This window comes from Chionomys nivalis, chromosome 5, assembly GCF_950005125.1.
Source record: "Chionomys nivalis chromosome 5, mChiNiv1.1, whole genome shotgun sequence".
Lineage (NCBI taxonomy): Eukaryota > Metazoa > Chordata > Mammalia > Rodentia > Cricetidae > Chionomys > Chionomys nivalis.
Genome location: NC_080090.1, coordinates 87,734,536 through 87,749,837, shown reverse-complemented (window position 1 = coordinate 87,749,837; position 15,302 = coordinate 87,734,536). Strand labels below are relative to the sequence as shown.

Genomic DNA, 15,302 nt, shown 5'->3' with positions numbered 1-15,302 from the left:
AAGTTTATTCTATTGTTTCTCTCTCCTGAAAGTCCAGGAGAGACAACAGTTAATCTGTCTTCCCTGTGACCTGGGCACTGAGGGGACTGACTAACCCTAGAGAAGTGAGCAGTGTTTCCAGGCTATGAATGAGCACACTGGTGAGTTATGAGGAGCTCATCTCAAGGACAGATGGGGTGCTGAGTTAGGACTCTGTTGGACTCAACTTTGAGGAAGATGCAGACTACAGACTCAGGGTTCTTTGAAGCTGTGTATTAGGATAGATGATGATGTGGACCTCCCAATAAGGTCTTAGGCAGGAGCTACTAATCCCAGATACCTGTAAGGCCGGGCTGATCATGACTGTCTAAACAGGATAGATTTGTAAAATGGACTCTAAAGTTGTCGTCATTTTAAACAAAGATTAACTATGTGTGAGGACTTCATATTCACAAGGTATGTGCTAAAACTAAAACATTCTGGCCCCTTGGTTTATCGTTTGTTTCCCTGTTTTAATGGATTCAGGAGTCCACAGAATATTTCTTGGCTCTATGAAAACTCAGAAGCAGCATGATGATAGATGACGACACGGAGAGGGCTGGGGATCATGGTAAGATATGCCTGTTCCACCCAGTGTTCAAAGTAGATCCTACACCTGACCCTTTCTGTCTTCTTCTGGTCTAACAACACCTCAGCTAGACCATGCCATGGCCCTGAAGAAGGTCTCTTTTCTCTTTGACCTTCTAAAGTAAAAACTTCTCTATAAAGTAACTGGCAGGTTTGAAAATTCATTCCTAAATGTCAGATCATACCACTTTTCTCTTTAAAGACTTTTAAGTCATTTCCCAAATTCAAACTTACTATTTATTACTGTGACTCTCAAGTCTTCAGTGTTCTTATGGCCCCCCTTCTCTCCCTCTAGGCTACTGCTTATACCTGATCTTCTCAGAAAGGCCTTTGTGGCAAATACATCTCTAAGCCAGCTCTTCTTTAATCCTTTGTCTATTAGAACCTCTGAACTCTATCCCCATCTTTACTCTTCTTAGCACCTATTCTAACTGATCTATCTACTATTGTCTGTTTCCTCACTTAGACCATGATCTAATGATAAAATGCTTCTCTTTTTCCATTTAACATTGTATTTTTAATAGTCTAGCATTGTAGTTGGTCTATGGCAGACGCTCACTAAGTGTCTGTTAGGGTGGGTTATCAGACATAGATCTGTATGAAAGTCCTGGGTAGTCAAAGCTAGGTTTTTTACTGTGAAGGCTACTCACTGATTGAGGAAGGCAAAGAGGTATCTCATGATAATCAGAGTGGGTTTGGGCAGGACCAGGACTTTCCGGATATGCACAGCTCTCTCTTGCAGGTTGTCCATTGCTGAAACAAGAAAGGCATGTGTTACCTCCAGCATGACTGCAATCCGGAGGAACGACAAGAAGCTTCTCTCTGCCAGCAGTGTAACTCACAGAGCAAGCAGAGTCAGCCCTATACGGCCCCGGTATAGTGACAGGAGTTTCATCTTGGATGCTCTGTGGGGTGAGGTTGCTGCAAGAGACCACATGTTGGGACCCACAGCCTGACTGGTACAGGACTCAAGGTGTATGTTCCACGGGCACAGACTAGGTTGATACATTCCTCCTCTAATTGAAACAGCAATAGACATAGAGTTGACCTTAATCCTGTCATGACGACTGAATGCTCAGTCCTAAAGGGTCCCACACATGAGAAGGGACAGAGGCTGTGTAAGTCCTTCCTTGACCCCTGTACACACAGTTAACTTTTCCTCCTCTGAATAAATCTGGCTTCTACCTCCCTTATCTAAAGTAGAGATGAGCAGAGTCGACCAGAGAGAGGAGGAAGTAGGATCTTGGATAAGTAGTAAAATCTGTGAGGAAGACTAGAGAAGATTCCTGACTTTTGTGCTATGGTCAGGTTAGTACAGATTTGGCTATCTGCCTGTGGCCTCTGGTCATGAACAGCCTCTGACTTCAACAGTGTACCAAAATGGACTTGATTTGGCTGTCTTTTATGAATAGCAAATAGCGAATACTGGATTAGGAACAATAATAAGAGGAATTGGGCAGCTAAGGATTCTAGTGTGTCTTAGCAACTCCAGCCCTATGTAAAAGACTTCACTTAAGTCCAGTCTAGGAAAAGACATAAGTATATGACTCAAGTAAATATGAATGTAACTGTCTACATAACTCTTTTCCATTACTCTCAAAAAATGGGCATCAAACAAAGAGAACTAGTATCCCAGATACACAGGCTTCTCTCAGAACAACTGAGAGAGGAACAAGTAAGTATTCAGACCAAATACTGGGCCAAATGAAAAAACAGGAGGCATGAAGGCCTTGTTCAACCTGGAAAAAAAACCTCTTCTGAATTTATTCTTTTCACTTTCTGTGGCCATCATTCAGATGGGTCTATGTAGTGCTATCTTTATGTCAACTTGACACTAGCTAGGGTCATTTGGGAAGAGGGGACCTTAATTAAGAAAATGCCCGTACCAGATTAGCCTGTGGGTAAGCTTCTAGTATGTTTTCTTGATTAAAGTGGGAGTGCCCAGTTCACTGCAGGTGCTGGTGGTCTCAGGTGCTATAAGAAAGCAAGCTGAGCAAACCACGGGGATCAAGCCAGTAAGGAGCACTCCTTCATGGCCTCTGCATCAGTCCCTGCCTCCAGGTTCCTGACATTTGAGTTCCTGTCCTGACTTCCCTAAGTGACAGAAGTGTTAATATGTAATCAACCCTTTCCTCCTCAAGTTGCTTTTGATTACTTTTTAAAATCACAGCAATAGAAACCCTAAACAGAATAATCTACTTCCTGAATAACTTGATATTAATTTAAATTTCCATGGAATCACTTGATAGGATGTTTCAGTATTATGAACTAAACTAAAGTCTAGAAAGAGTTTTTCAAGACCTAGAAGAGAACTCTAAAGAATACAGTGATCTTTCTCTGGGAAAAAAATTAAATGGCACTTTTAAATGCACAGAGGGACTTTTGTTTTCAGACACATGTGAATGTATGTAGCAGGTTAAGCCAAGGCACACACATAGCAACAATTAGGGAGCAGGGTCACTGTTTGCGTTTCTCTGCTCCTATTAGTAGCACAAATATTGTATATAAGCTTTAAGATGGAGGAATATAAAAACATTTTACTAAAAACAATAAACCCAGAGATGTGAAGGAGTTAATGTCTGAGAATAATTAGGAAAAAGTTAGGAATCTTGACTTGGATTCTATACTATTACTGTTAAATCATCCTTTCTTTTCCCCTTTCAGGGATAAAACAGTAAAGAGACAAAACTCTCGGGCAGAAATAAAGAAAGAAAAACTTTACTGAATAGCTTATGAAGATGCAAACTGATGGAAATTTCCAAATATCTTGCTGCCATTCGTGGAGTGTAATACTTACTGACGCAGGCAATCAAGTCATGGAAGATGTCCTTGGGGAAGAGCGGCTGTTCCAGCCCCCGGAAGTAAAGCTTGAGGACACCAGCTATGGAGTCCATGTCATGGTCATTCTGGTCCCCAGCCAGAGGGTCCTCTCCTGAAGATAGGTTACCCCCACCCCAGAAGGAAAGAAAGCGAGTTAGGCAAATGACAAAGCATTCTCATCTCATTATCTCTCTGCCCTGCATGACAACCATGATGTGGCATACTGTTGAGGTTAATCAACTACTTCTCTGACAAGAACCATGAAACTGGGAGGAGACTGAGCCTCCAGTGGAGGGAAAACAAGGCCAGAAGGCCAGCTTCTCTGACTACCATATCAGAGGACACCTACTGACAGAACAGTTATCCCAGAATCCCAATGGAAATTTTCTTTTTTTCTTTTTTTTTTGGTTTTTCGAGACAGGGTTTCTCTGTGGTTTTGGAGCCTCCTGGAACTAGCTCTTGTAGACCAGGCTGGTCTCGAACTCACAGAGATCCGCCTGTCTCTGCCTCCCGAGTGCTGGGATTAAAGGCGTGCGCCACCACCGCCCGGCTCCAATGGAAATTTTCATATCAAATGTAATTAAATTTAATGATAACACCAACCTTAAATTGAAACTATATATATCCATTACAGTGACAGAAATTGCCAAAGCTTGCCCATTACCTTAATAGACCACAAGATGATAGATGAGATACAATGAACAGGCACATTAGCCTTGATATTAACTGCCACCAAGGGTTCTGGAAGAGGCTATTAACTGTCTGGATATACAGTAACTACTTAGGTTTTGGCAAATCATCACAGGAATGAAGCAGGATGGGTGGGGCTAAGAAAGAAGGAAGCTGGGACATGCCTCAGCATCTCTCTGTGTACCTACTGAAAGTACAGAGAAAACAGGCTATCTCTTAGGGGAAAGGTGGAGCCAGTTCCCCAGGGCTGAGACATTTACCTTACAGCTCTTTATTCCCACCTCACCTCTCTCAAAGGCATTTTTGATGTCATTCACTTCCACTTGTGATCCAGACACCCGGAAAATTCCCTCATGTTGTAGGCCTAGAAACACACAAAATAGAGTGGTCAAAGTGAAAAAAAGGCAAGTTCATAGTCATAAGGCCAAGATTAGTAGAATACCCATCTCCATTGGTACCATGCATTTAAGTATTTTGTCTTTTCTGATTTAGGACAAAGGAGGAAAAACAGGACGGTGATGTTGGAAAAGTCTCTGGGAAGATTATGAGGCATTAGCATAAGGAAAGCATCTAACCAAAGACTTAAGGGAAAAGATGTTCACATCCTCTTCTGATTCCAAGGGAGATACCCATGTTGTTGTTTTTTCTTCCTACCTGTAGACTGGGAGTCACTGGGTAGTGTTTTCTTATTGCTTGTGGTTAGGAATGGAAGTGGGTCTTGGCAGGTAAGGCATTATTTACCATTAGAGAGGTTATCAGAGAAAGACTTATGTTTTCTTTAGCATTTTAACACTATCCCATTATTCTAGGGGAAAATGCTTTCTGAACTGATGAAAAACAGACAATATAAAAACAAAAATGAACAATCAACAGAAAACATTGTCAGTCCCTATCCTAGACACTGATCCCTGACTGCTTGCCACTCTTTTCTAAAGAAAACATGTAAAGACTGTATTATGAAGTGTATAAAAAACTCTCTTCTCATGGTTTTGCTGGACTAGACAGTTATGAAAATAATCCTTATATAGTTACTGCCACTGCCATTACATATAAAGCATTTGATCCTCACATAACCTTCCAAGGTCAGGGTTAGCAGTAATCCCATCTTTAGATGAGGGGACTGGTGAAAACATAGCAAGAACCAAGAACAGAGGTCAAAGACAGTTTTTGTTGCTGTTTTGTGTGTGTGTGTCGAGATTTATTTATTTATTATATATACAGTGTTTTTGCCTGCCTGCCTGTCAGAAGAGGGCACCATAATCTCATTATATGATGGTTTGTAAAGCCACCATGTGGTTGCTGGGATTTGAACTCAGGACCTCTGGAAGATAAGCAAGAGCTCTTAACCTCTGAGCCATCTCCCTTAAAGGCAATCTTGTGGCTGCAATCACAGATTCAGTTTTCAGTGTCAGACAAGAGGCCTATTGGTCTGCAAGTGCAGAGGATGGGAGAGAGCCATCCTGGCCTGTTTGTACTTAGACACAGCTTAACAGAGAACACCACACATGCAACTGTAACATCACCAGTGACTGGCCCACCGAGGGGCTTAGCTAATAACCCTAGCTGTATCAGCATTTTCAGTCTTTCTCCAAGCCTAGATATCTTTTGTCAACATTTCTCTGTGATCCTCCAAATGTCTTGATATAAACCTCAGACTGATTCTAGAAACACAAACAAAATAATGCTAGATGCGTCAGAACATTTTATTAGTTAGATTTCTGAAACCACACAGGCCAAGACTGAAGTTGTAGAAATCTGACTGAAAGTCAGTGAAGGGAATGTGTCTCCCCAGCTTGTAATAAGATGTAAGCTGTTTGTCCCTCTAAGGTAATCCCTAAAATATTCCTCACAGTATGGCAAGCTACAGTAAAATCCCATCAGTGCCAGTTTGGTGGTACCATTAGTTACCAAATGGGGCATGAGAGTCAGAAAATGCTGTTTAAAAACAGAATGTATCATACACAGCAAAGCTCTGATAGAAACAGAAACACACCCAAGGATTTATCAGAAACACAGGGTAAAAGGAAATGTCATCTCAAACCAGGCTACCTGGTGTGTTTTAGCTGCGGAAGTACTACACAACTTCTTGAGGGGATAACCTTAGTGTTTCTGGGTAGGTTTAATGGTTAAGAAATGTAGCCTTGCCTGTGGGACCAAGGAAGAACAAATGAGAGATGAGCTTGTTGGAAATCAGACAACTGGTTACAGTTTTCCTAGAGAATGGATGCCCTAGATAATAACCACTCATTATTGTGTGTGCATGTGTGTATGTGCCGTGGTACATGTGTGGAGGTCCATGTTCTGAGGATTATCTCACATACTAGCTTGCAAGGCAAGCACTTTTATGCACTGAGCTATCTCACTGGCTGACCAGACGGAATCTTTAGAGTACCTGGTGTGATAATCCTGAGAGGAGAAACAATATATTTTTCAGAAAGGAGAAAACAGCTGCTTTATTTGCTATAATGTATAACCAAAATAAGATATCCATAATCTTTATTCTTTGTTTCTTCTTAGCACACACTAACATAAACACATGAAAATCCCTTGGATTTGGGTAAACTATTTGGAACTGACACAAAGCCTGTGGACTTAGCTCTTGCTAAGAGTTGTTCTCCTAGGTAATTCCTGGACTGACTGTTGCAACAACTACCTCGCATTCCTTTCTTGAAAATGGTAGATTAAAAAAAATCCCGCCATGGTTAATTTTAGTGCTTTCCATAGCACGATTAATAAAAACCCAGAGACACATATTGGGGTTCAATCTGAAGGTCAGAAAGGCAAAACAGTCAGCCACTGGCTCTTACCAAAACGGTGATCCTGACTCCAGGAAACCTCAGAATGAGACTGACTGAGAGCTATCTCCTCCCATTTATATTCCTCTCTAATGCTAGGATTAACGGCATGCACTACTACCACCCAGTTTTCATGCTAAACTAGTGTTAGCATAAACTAGAATTAAAGGTGTGTGTCACCACTGCTTGGTCTGTAAGGCTGACCAGTGCAGCTGTTTTACTCTCTGAACTTCAGGCAAGCTTTATTTATTAAAATACAAATGAAATATCACTACAGATTCCTCACATTTCTCCTCTGGAATATCCTCATGGATCACCTTGATCCACCACTATGAAAACTGCTAGTTTCCTCATCTACATAATGGGATCTATTATAATATTTATCTTCCAGAAGATACGATAATAGAGTGTAAAAATTCCTAGCATTTAGTGTGCCATAGACTCTTTCGAGGTTAACAAAGGTTATAAATCCACTAAAAATACATATACAAAATATTTTAGCATAGCTTTTAAGGAATCCATGAATTTGAATCTTTTCCTTGGGCAAACTGCCAATTCAGCTAGACAAATATTTTGACTAGTTATTTTGTGCTGAATTAAAATTTTAAAAAAATTAACCATGGCCAGAAGTGGGGGCTCAGACCTATAATTCTAGCACTCTGGAGGCTAAGGCTGGAGGATTATTGCAAATTTATTGTCAGCCTGGTTCTTCTAGTAAGTTCCAGTCATGGCTACACAGTGAGACCATGTCTTAATATCATCTAACCCCAACAATCCCAAGTCAACAATGTACTATTAATTGACACTTCTGTGATAAAAAGTATTAATTCTTTATATATACATAAATACATACATATACACACACACATCCTTTTGTCTTTGAGTGTGTGTAGCCTTGCAGGTACTTGTTAGTGTGGGGGGTATACATCTCTTTGCGCATGTGTGTGTGTAGGTCAGAGGTCAATATTGGATCTCTTCCTCTATTGTTCTCTATCTTTGCTACTTTAGAGCAATGAGGCTCAGTGATCTGCCACATACAACTCTGTTTCCCACATACAATTAGCACTGGGGTTACAGGCATGTGCTGCCACGCCCAACTTTTTATATGGGTTCCGGAGATCTGAACTCAGGTTCCTGAACTTGCACAGTAGGCACTTTACCAACCAAACTGTAAGTTTAAAGTTTATAATCAAAATATTGTTTTCTAAAGTCATTTATTCGCGATTCATTATTCATTCTCCTCATCTGTAATGCAGCTAGGTGAACTTGTTATTCTTCACATTCTATTTGGGCTTTTATTCACATCTATCTATCTATCTATCTATCTATCTATCTATCTATCTATCTATCTATCAATCAATCATATGTGGGAACCCTAAAATTAAAGTCAAAACCACACAAGAGAATATATTCATTCTTTATTTTCCATTGCTCTGCTTTTTGCATCTACTGTCTACTTATAATAACCAACCAGCAAAATACAAGCTTCTAGACTCACTGTTCCTGTATTTTTCTGTAGAAATGAGAAGACACATATAGTCAATATATTTGTAAATCTTCATTCTTATGTGAAAGCACAGTACACGCTGTTTTGTATTTTTTGACTTAACAATATAGCCAAGAAATCTCTCTATTAGAACCCTTGCTCACCATCTTCACAGTGATATACTACTCCACTATATAGACATACTGTAAGTTTTTCAATCACTCTTCTCCATATAGGCACTCAGGATGATTTTAATATTTGCAATTATAAATAATGCTGTAGTAAATAGTCTTATGCACAGGTTTGCTTTTATTTTTTAAATACTTTTTGAGGCCCACCTTCACAGTAATATCTAGAAAGAGTACCAAATTGAGTGATAAGTGCATATACTGTTTTACTAAATATTGCCAAAATTGCTTTCAAGTTGAGTTGCCCTAGTCTTCACCCCCACACAGATGGCCTCTATTTTTGTCTCTTCATAAACTGTGTCTGTGCAGGTGTAGAGATAGGTATGTTCAAGCCACAATAATGGAAATCTTCATGTCTCAGCTTACACCATGGCTATTACCCTACTAGTCTAGGGTATTAAGACATCTGTGGCTTACTGTAGAAGCTTCCTCCTTCCTTCTTCTGGTTTTAATCTCCAGGCAGCACCCAGGGACCCTTCAAATATATGATTCTTGCTCTCCAACAGCTTCCTCTCTCACTCAGAATAAGATCCAATACCTACTGTAGCCAACCAAGTCATAGGAGACCTGGCCTGTGTGTTCATCTCCTGTCAGCCTCTCTTCACTCCTGCTTCAGCCTGTATGCTTTTCCTTACATATGTCAATAGTTTCTGCACTTTGGTTCTCTCTCCACAAAATGCTCTTCCTTGGATGGACACATCTCTTTCCCTCTTCTTCACAACTCTACTTAAATGTGAAGACGCTTTCTGTGATCTGCGACAACAGTGCTGCTCTCCGTTCTCCATCCTGCACCTTGCTTTGCTTTTCTTCATGACATACATCAGCACCAGAAATATTGAAAGTCAATTTGTGTATTGACAGGTCATCTGTTTGTTCTTCAGAGGAACAAAAGTTTCAGGAAGAACCCTTTTACTGGTCTATAATAAGCAACCAATATAGACTTTGCATTGAATGAACAAGTGAATGCATGGATGAATGAATCCACAAATTCTTCCCATTGTTCTTTAAAAACCAATAATTATTCTTCTACTGAACTCAGCTTGGATTCATCTTTGCCAGCTCCTTGGCATTAATTACTGCTATCTTGTAAATTTCTTACTCTGTTACTGTCGATTACTATACTACTTTCTTTTCATTAACTTACTATCTGCTTATTTTCTTCCAAATGCATCATAAAACCACTTAGAGACAAGAATAGTGTATTATTTCTCTTTATGTTTTTTTTTCATGGCAATACATGGTGCTAAGCATTAGTCAGGGGCTTATAAAGTATTTGCTGATTGTTCAATAGTGATGAACAGTGCTCTTAGTTCAAGTGAACTGAGATAACATTAAAAATTTATAGTTGATGGAAAGCAGGACAAGCTATAAGAATGCTAAAATAATTACTGTTTCAATAATAAATCTAAGAAATAAATTTCTTAGCTTTTCCCAAACAGAAGGGCAAGTACAATCTGACAGATAGTGAGAAAGAGTCAGTCCTGAAGACACACAAAAGATGGACATAACTTTAGGACATTTATCAACTAAACTTGTGGGAACACTGAATCCACTGAGACCAAATTAAGACAAAAATCCAAATATATGCAGTCAGTGCAACATTAGAGGATGGAACTGTTTCAAACCATTCTGGTACAGCCAACGGGACAAAATGGTTGGGCTACGCTATAGGAGATACCCACACATACTCAGGCTATAATACTGGCTTCACTAGCACTACCACTAGACCTAGCTGCACTTCTTTACAAAGTAACTTGGTTTTAAAACTCTGGAGCTAGAGCATGGTAAGTAGTCAAACATGTATTTTCAACATGCAGATATGGCCTTTCTGAGGGAGAAAATATTACATGAATAAGTAAGATTTTATTCCTTTTCTAAGAATGTGAGGATGGGAAGGCAATCTCTATTGCTCTCTCTGGTATAAACGCACATATACGTATACATGTGCCTCTGTGTAGCTAACAGAGGCCAGAGAATAGTGTTGGCTGTTTTCTATTCTAATACTCTCTGCCTTAGTCCTCTGAGGCAGTGTCTGTCCCCTGAACCTGAATTTTCAGAATTTTTTTAGGTTGGGTGGCAGCCAGCAAGCCCCAGAGATCTTCCTGTCTTTGCCCTCCACAGCACTAGAGTAAAGTTGTGCCTAAGATCCTGCTGTTTTCCAGGCGGTGGTGGCGCACACCTTTAATCCCAGCACTCAGGAGGCAGAGGCAGAGGCAGGCGGATCTCTGTGAGTTCGAGACCAGCCTGGTCTACAAGAGCTAGTTCCAGGACAGGCCCCAAAGCTACAGAGAAACCTGTCTTGAAAAAATAAAACACAAAAAACAAACAAAAAAAATCCTGCTGTCCTTGTTGTGTAAGTTCTGAAATCTAAGCCAAGGTCCTCGTGGTTGTGCAGCAAAAGCTCTTAACCACTGACCATCTCTCCAGCTCAACTACCTCTACTTTTCCTTTACAAAGAATTCTTTGACATTCTGACTTTCTCACAAACACGAGCAAAGCTGTGTTCTTGCTTACCATGTCTGCTAATAAACCGAATGCAGCTTTCTACCACCAGAGGAATTGCCTGGCTGGAATCCTGAAAAACAAAAAGGAAGTATGGACATTAGAAACAAGGATAGGAGAAGTGAGTCTGGTCTCAAAATGGAGATAAAACTCTACCTGGTCATGCCCAGCCTGACTGCACTGATGCTATGGTAGTGGCTATGTTTATGGTGGTGGAAATGGTGGCAGAAGGTTTTAAAAAGACAGCAAGGGGCTATGGCTTTTAAAAGAGAGGTGGCGGTGGAGGGGGGCAGGAGAGGGAGAGACAGAAGACAAAGAGACAGACACAGGCAAAATATCTATGCACATAAAAAAATAAAGCTTAAAAATCTAAAAGAAAGATTGTTCAAGTTGACACAGTAACGGTAAGAAAGAAAAGAAAAAGCAACTCTAGTAAATAGCAAGAAGGACATGCGAATATGTAAAGCAGGTCTCCCAGATGTCCATTTTTGTTTTGTCTTTTTGCTACATAATCTTAATTGTGTCAATTGATTTATATGGGTTTCCAAGTTCCTGTCTACAAACTGAGGAAGGGACTGGTGGAATGGCTAGTTATATATACTATTGGTACATGAATACATCCATGGTACATTCATTCATGTACCAATAGTATATATAAATAAAGCTTAACACACACACACACATATATATTATTTTATACTATATATATTTGCCTGCATGCATATTTGTGTGCCCCTTGTATAACTGATGCCAAGGAGGCCAGAAGAATGCACTGGATCTCCTGGGACTGGAGTTACAGGTGGTTGTGAGCCACCATGTGGGTGCTGGGAATTGAACCTGGGTCTTCTGCAAGAGCAGCCAGTGCTCGTAACCACTGAACCATCTCTCCAGCCACAGGTACATGAACTATAATGTGTACACTTATAGAGGTGTTGGGCCACATATAGTCTTTTAGATAGATTGATTCTATGGTGTATTATTATTATTATTACTGTTGTTTATTTTCATTTGATAGTATTGAAATGAGGCTTGGTGAGGTTAAATGTCTGCTTGTATCATATAACTAGTAAATAAAAAGCCAGAACTTAATTTTCTGTTACCAAAGACTCTGCTGTCACACATACTGTATCCTGTAAGAGGAGCAAACACTGCATACCAATTATCACTAAAAATCAATAATGAAGCTACATGAGTAATAATTCAGCTGTGTGAAAGAAAAACATTAAGTATGGCTCTATACCCTAGTTTCAGATGTTCAGGAAAGACTAAACTTTACAGTGGGGTGGACCCATTGTATCTTCTGCCCATTTCACAGGGTGGCTGCACCCATCTGGCTTTGGACTTTTCAACTGTGGCCATGGGGTTTGGCTACTATAAGGGAAGCAGCTGCGTCTCATGACGGAGTCAGGCTGAGAGAAGAGATGGCTTGGCCTGTGCAGGTTCCAAGCTTGCCAGTGATCAGAATGCTGCTGAAGTGGAGCTGGAGCCAGAAAGGTCTCAGGGTCACAAAAACTCATTTTATTATTATTACTTTTTCTTTTTTTTGAGACAGGGTCTCACTAAGTTGTCCTGGTTAGGCTGAAATTCAGCAGGTGTGTCAGACTGGCCTTGAACTCACACAGAAGCCTGCCTGCCTCTGCCTCCCTGGGATTAACAGAGTGTGAAACCACACCCAGCTCCAAATGCTCATCTTTGTGACACTCCTCCCCCCAAACCTGACTGCTTCCTTTAGCTGTTCAGGTACAGCGGCAGGGTCTGACATTTTGTAAGATCATGGACTTCTCCCAGTCAGCCCAAAGAAACTTAGAGGAAGAATCTTGGTCCTTTCTTCCGTATTCTAATGAAAACTAGGCCCAACTATCGCAACGGGAAAAGCCTCCATTCATAGGAAATGGTGTATCAGGAGAGATAATGAAGGTAGCAGAAATGGATTTGCAGAATTTTCTGGTCCCAGATTTATCTGAAGTTAAAGAAGAAAGACACTGACTGGGATACTTACAGGTTCCTGGAATTAATAAACTATGTGAATACAAAGTTCTGTCTGTATGTGCAGGAAATGTTCTACCAACAGTAGGATAACAGGAAACAAGGCACCAAAGCTGCATGCTCAAGGTCCCCAATAGCCCAGCAGAAGAAACAACTTGAAGGAATAATCTGTGGCAGACAAGGGTAGGCCAGAGATGCCTGCCTGTCCTACTATAGAAAGCTAAAATGGAGTGTAAGGCAGAGTCTAATAGGAACAACAGCACAGAGGCTTCAGTTTCAGATGTTCTAATTGTCCTCGCTGCTTCCTGTGATGTTTCTAAGATACAAATGACTTGTTTCCTCAGTTGTGCTATATGTCCCCATGACACCCACAAAACCTAGATGTCACCACTAACTGCAGAGTTTCCCCAGCACTTTCTGTATTTTTCCATTTATTGTTTTTCCTCTTTCCCTTCTTTTCTCAGTGTCAGAATGAATCAATGTCAGTTTCATTACTTTGCTCACATTTTTTTTTAATATATATCATATAACCTTAGGTTGAAAAGGGCTTTTAGGACAACCAGGGCAAATTTCCATTCAATCAGTTGGAGGGAATTGACAGTTGGCATAGTTTAGAAAAAAGAGTAGAGCAGCAGTCAGTAATTTACAGGAGAAAACCATCAGGATGATAACTATACAATATCCACACAGTTTGATATGGTTTCTTTTAGTATGAAATTAGGTTTGTTTTTTTGTCTTAAAACTTATTTTTAAGTGGTATATAAAATCTGTTAATGGGATACTATGTGGAATTTTGATACATGTAGAAACTAGATGATGTTTGAGGCAGGTTAAACAATTATCTATCTCCATCAACATTTATCACTTACTTACGGTAAGAGTTTAAAATTCTGGGACTGGAGAGATGGCTCAGTAGTTAAGAGCACTTGTTGCTCTTGCTGAGGGCCCAGGTTCAGTTTTCAGTACTCACATGGCAATTAACAACCATTGTGGACTCCAGTTCCAGAGGATCTGATGCTCTCTTCTGACCTCCATGGGCACTGTACATATAAGATGCACAGGCATACACATAGGCCAAATACCCATATACACAAAATGAAATAAATAAATCTTTCAGAAAAGAGACAAGCACAGAGTGGATCACACCTAAGAAAAACACAAGGAAGTAAGGCCCGGAACGAGGTGATAGAGGTAGGTGAAAATGAAGGGCGTGAGTGGAACAAAGATGCCGTAACACCTGATGGCAGGGGCGGGGGCAGGGTCCTCCTTTTTTAGCAAATGGCTAGAGCTGCTTTGAACACAGCCTCTTAGGAAAGTAAGTTTCCACATTATTCCTTATATTTAGCTGATTTGCAAGAAACAAAGACTGATTTCTTGGTTATTTATAGAAGATTTTACTGTTCTGACCATCTAAGAAAAAATTCTTGCTAGAGAGAAACTGGAAGAACAAACAACTCAAGGCCCTTATTGTACTGGGACATGCAGTAAATCCTGGACTCTGATGCAAACCTGGTACCAGGGGAACACACCTTGCCTGCAACTGCTTTAGTGCAGCAGTATGCAATGTAAACCAGATGGTGCCACTCCCTGCTGATGGTGACCCCAGCCCGGGGCAGACACTACGTGCCAAACTCCAGCACTCCTGCGGCTACAGCAGAAGACACACAGCTCCCACATGCATGCTCTAGGTCTGTGCAAGAGGTCTAGGGTTAGGTCAGAAGTGGAAAGAAATAAACTTCAAGTTTAAGATTATTCTTGGCAATAAAGGAAGAATGGTTGCTTAGTCTGTAAAATATATGCCTATTAATTTAAAATGCAACAAATTATCTTTTTTTTTTTTCGGTTTTTCGAGACAGGGTTTCTCTGTAGCTTTGGTGCCTGTCCCGGAACTAGCTCTTGTAGACCAGGCTGGCCTCGAACTCCCAGAGATCCTCCTGCCTCTGCCTCCTGAGTGCTGGGATTAAAGGCGTGCGCCACTACCACCTGGCTACAACAAATTATCTTTGAGAGGCATTCCATTCTTCTCAAGTTTTAACAGAAATTCAGGGATAAAGGAGAAGAAAGAATTATAGGAATAAGATGTTAGAAAGTTACAGTGAAATTTTTATCATTCTTAAAAAATATATCCAGGCCTGATGGCAAGTGCTTGTAATCCTAGAATTTTTGAGACAGAGGTAGGAGGAATACAAGTTCAAAGCCAGACTGGGAAGTATAGTAAGTAAGATGCTG

At 40.4% G+C, this 15,302-nt stretch overlaps 1 protein-coding gene across 5 annotated transcripts in view; it reads right to left on the bottom strand.

Annotated features, from left to right (window-relative positions):
• The window catches only part of Srgap2 (SLIT-ROBO Rho GTPase activating protein 2), a 219,951-nt gene that overhangs the window by 22,354 nt on the left and 182,295 nt on the right, over window positions 1-15,302 (bottom strand). For all 5 annotated transcript variants that reach the window (XM_057769172.1, XM_057769170.1, XM_057769174.1 and 2 more), the window contains exons 14-17: window positions 11,100-11,160; window positions 4,403-4,480; window positions 3,404-3,538; window positions 1,257-1,359 (exon numbers count right to left, since the gene is read on the bottom strand). In XM_057769172.1, coding sequence (XP_057625155.1) covers window positions 1,257-1,359; window positions 3,404-3,538; window positions 4,403-4,480; window positions 11,100-11,160 — 377 coding nt within the window. The remainder of the gene's footprint in view (window positions 1-1,256; window positions 1,360-3,403; window positions 3,539-4,402; window positions 4,481-11,099; window positions 11,161-15,302) is intronic.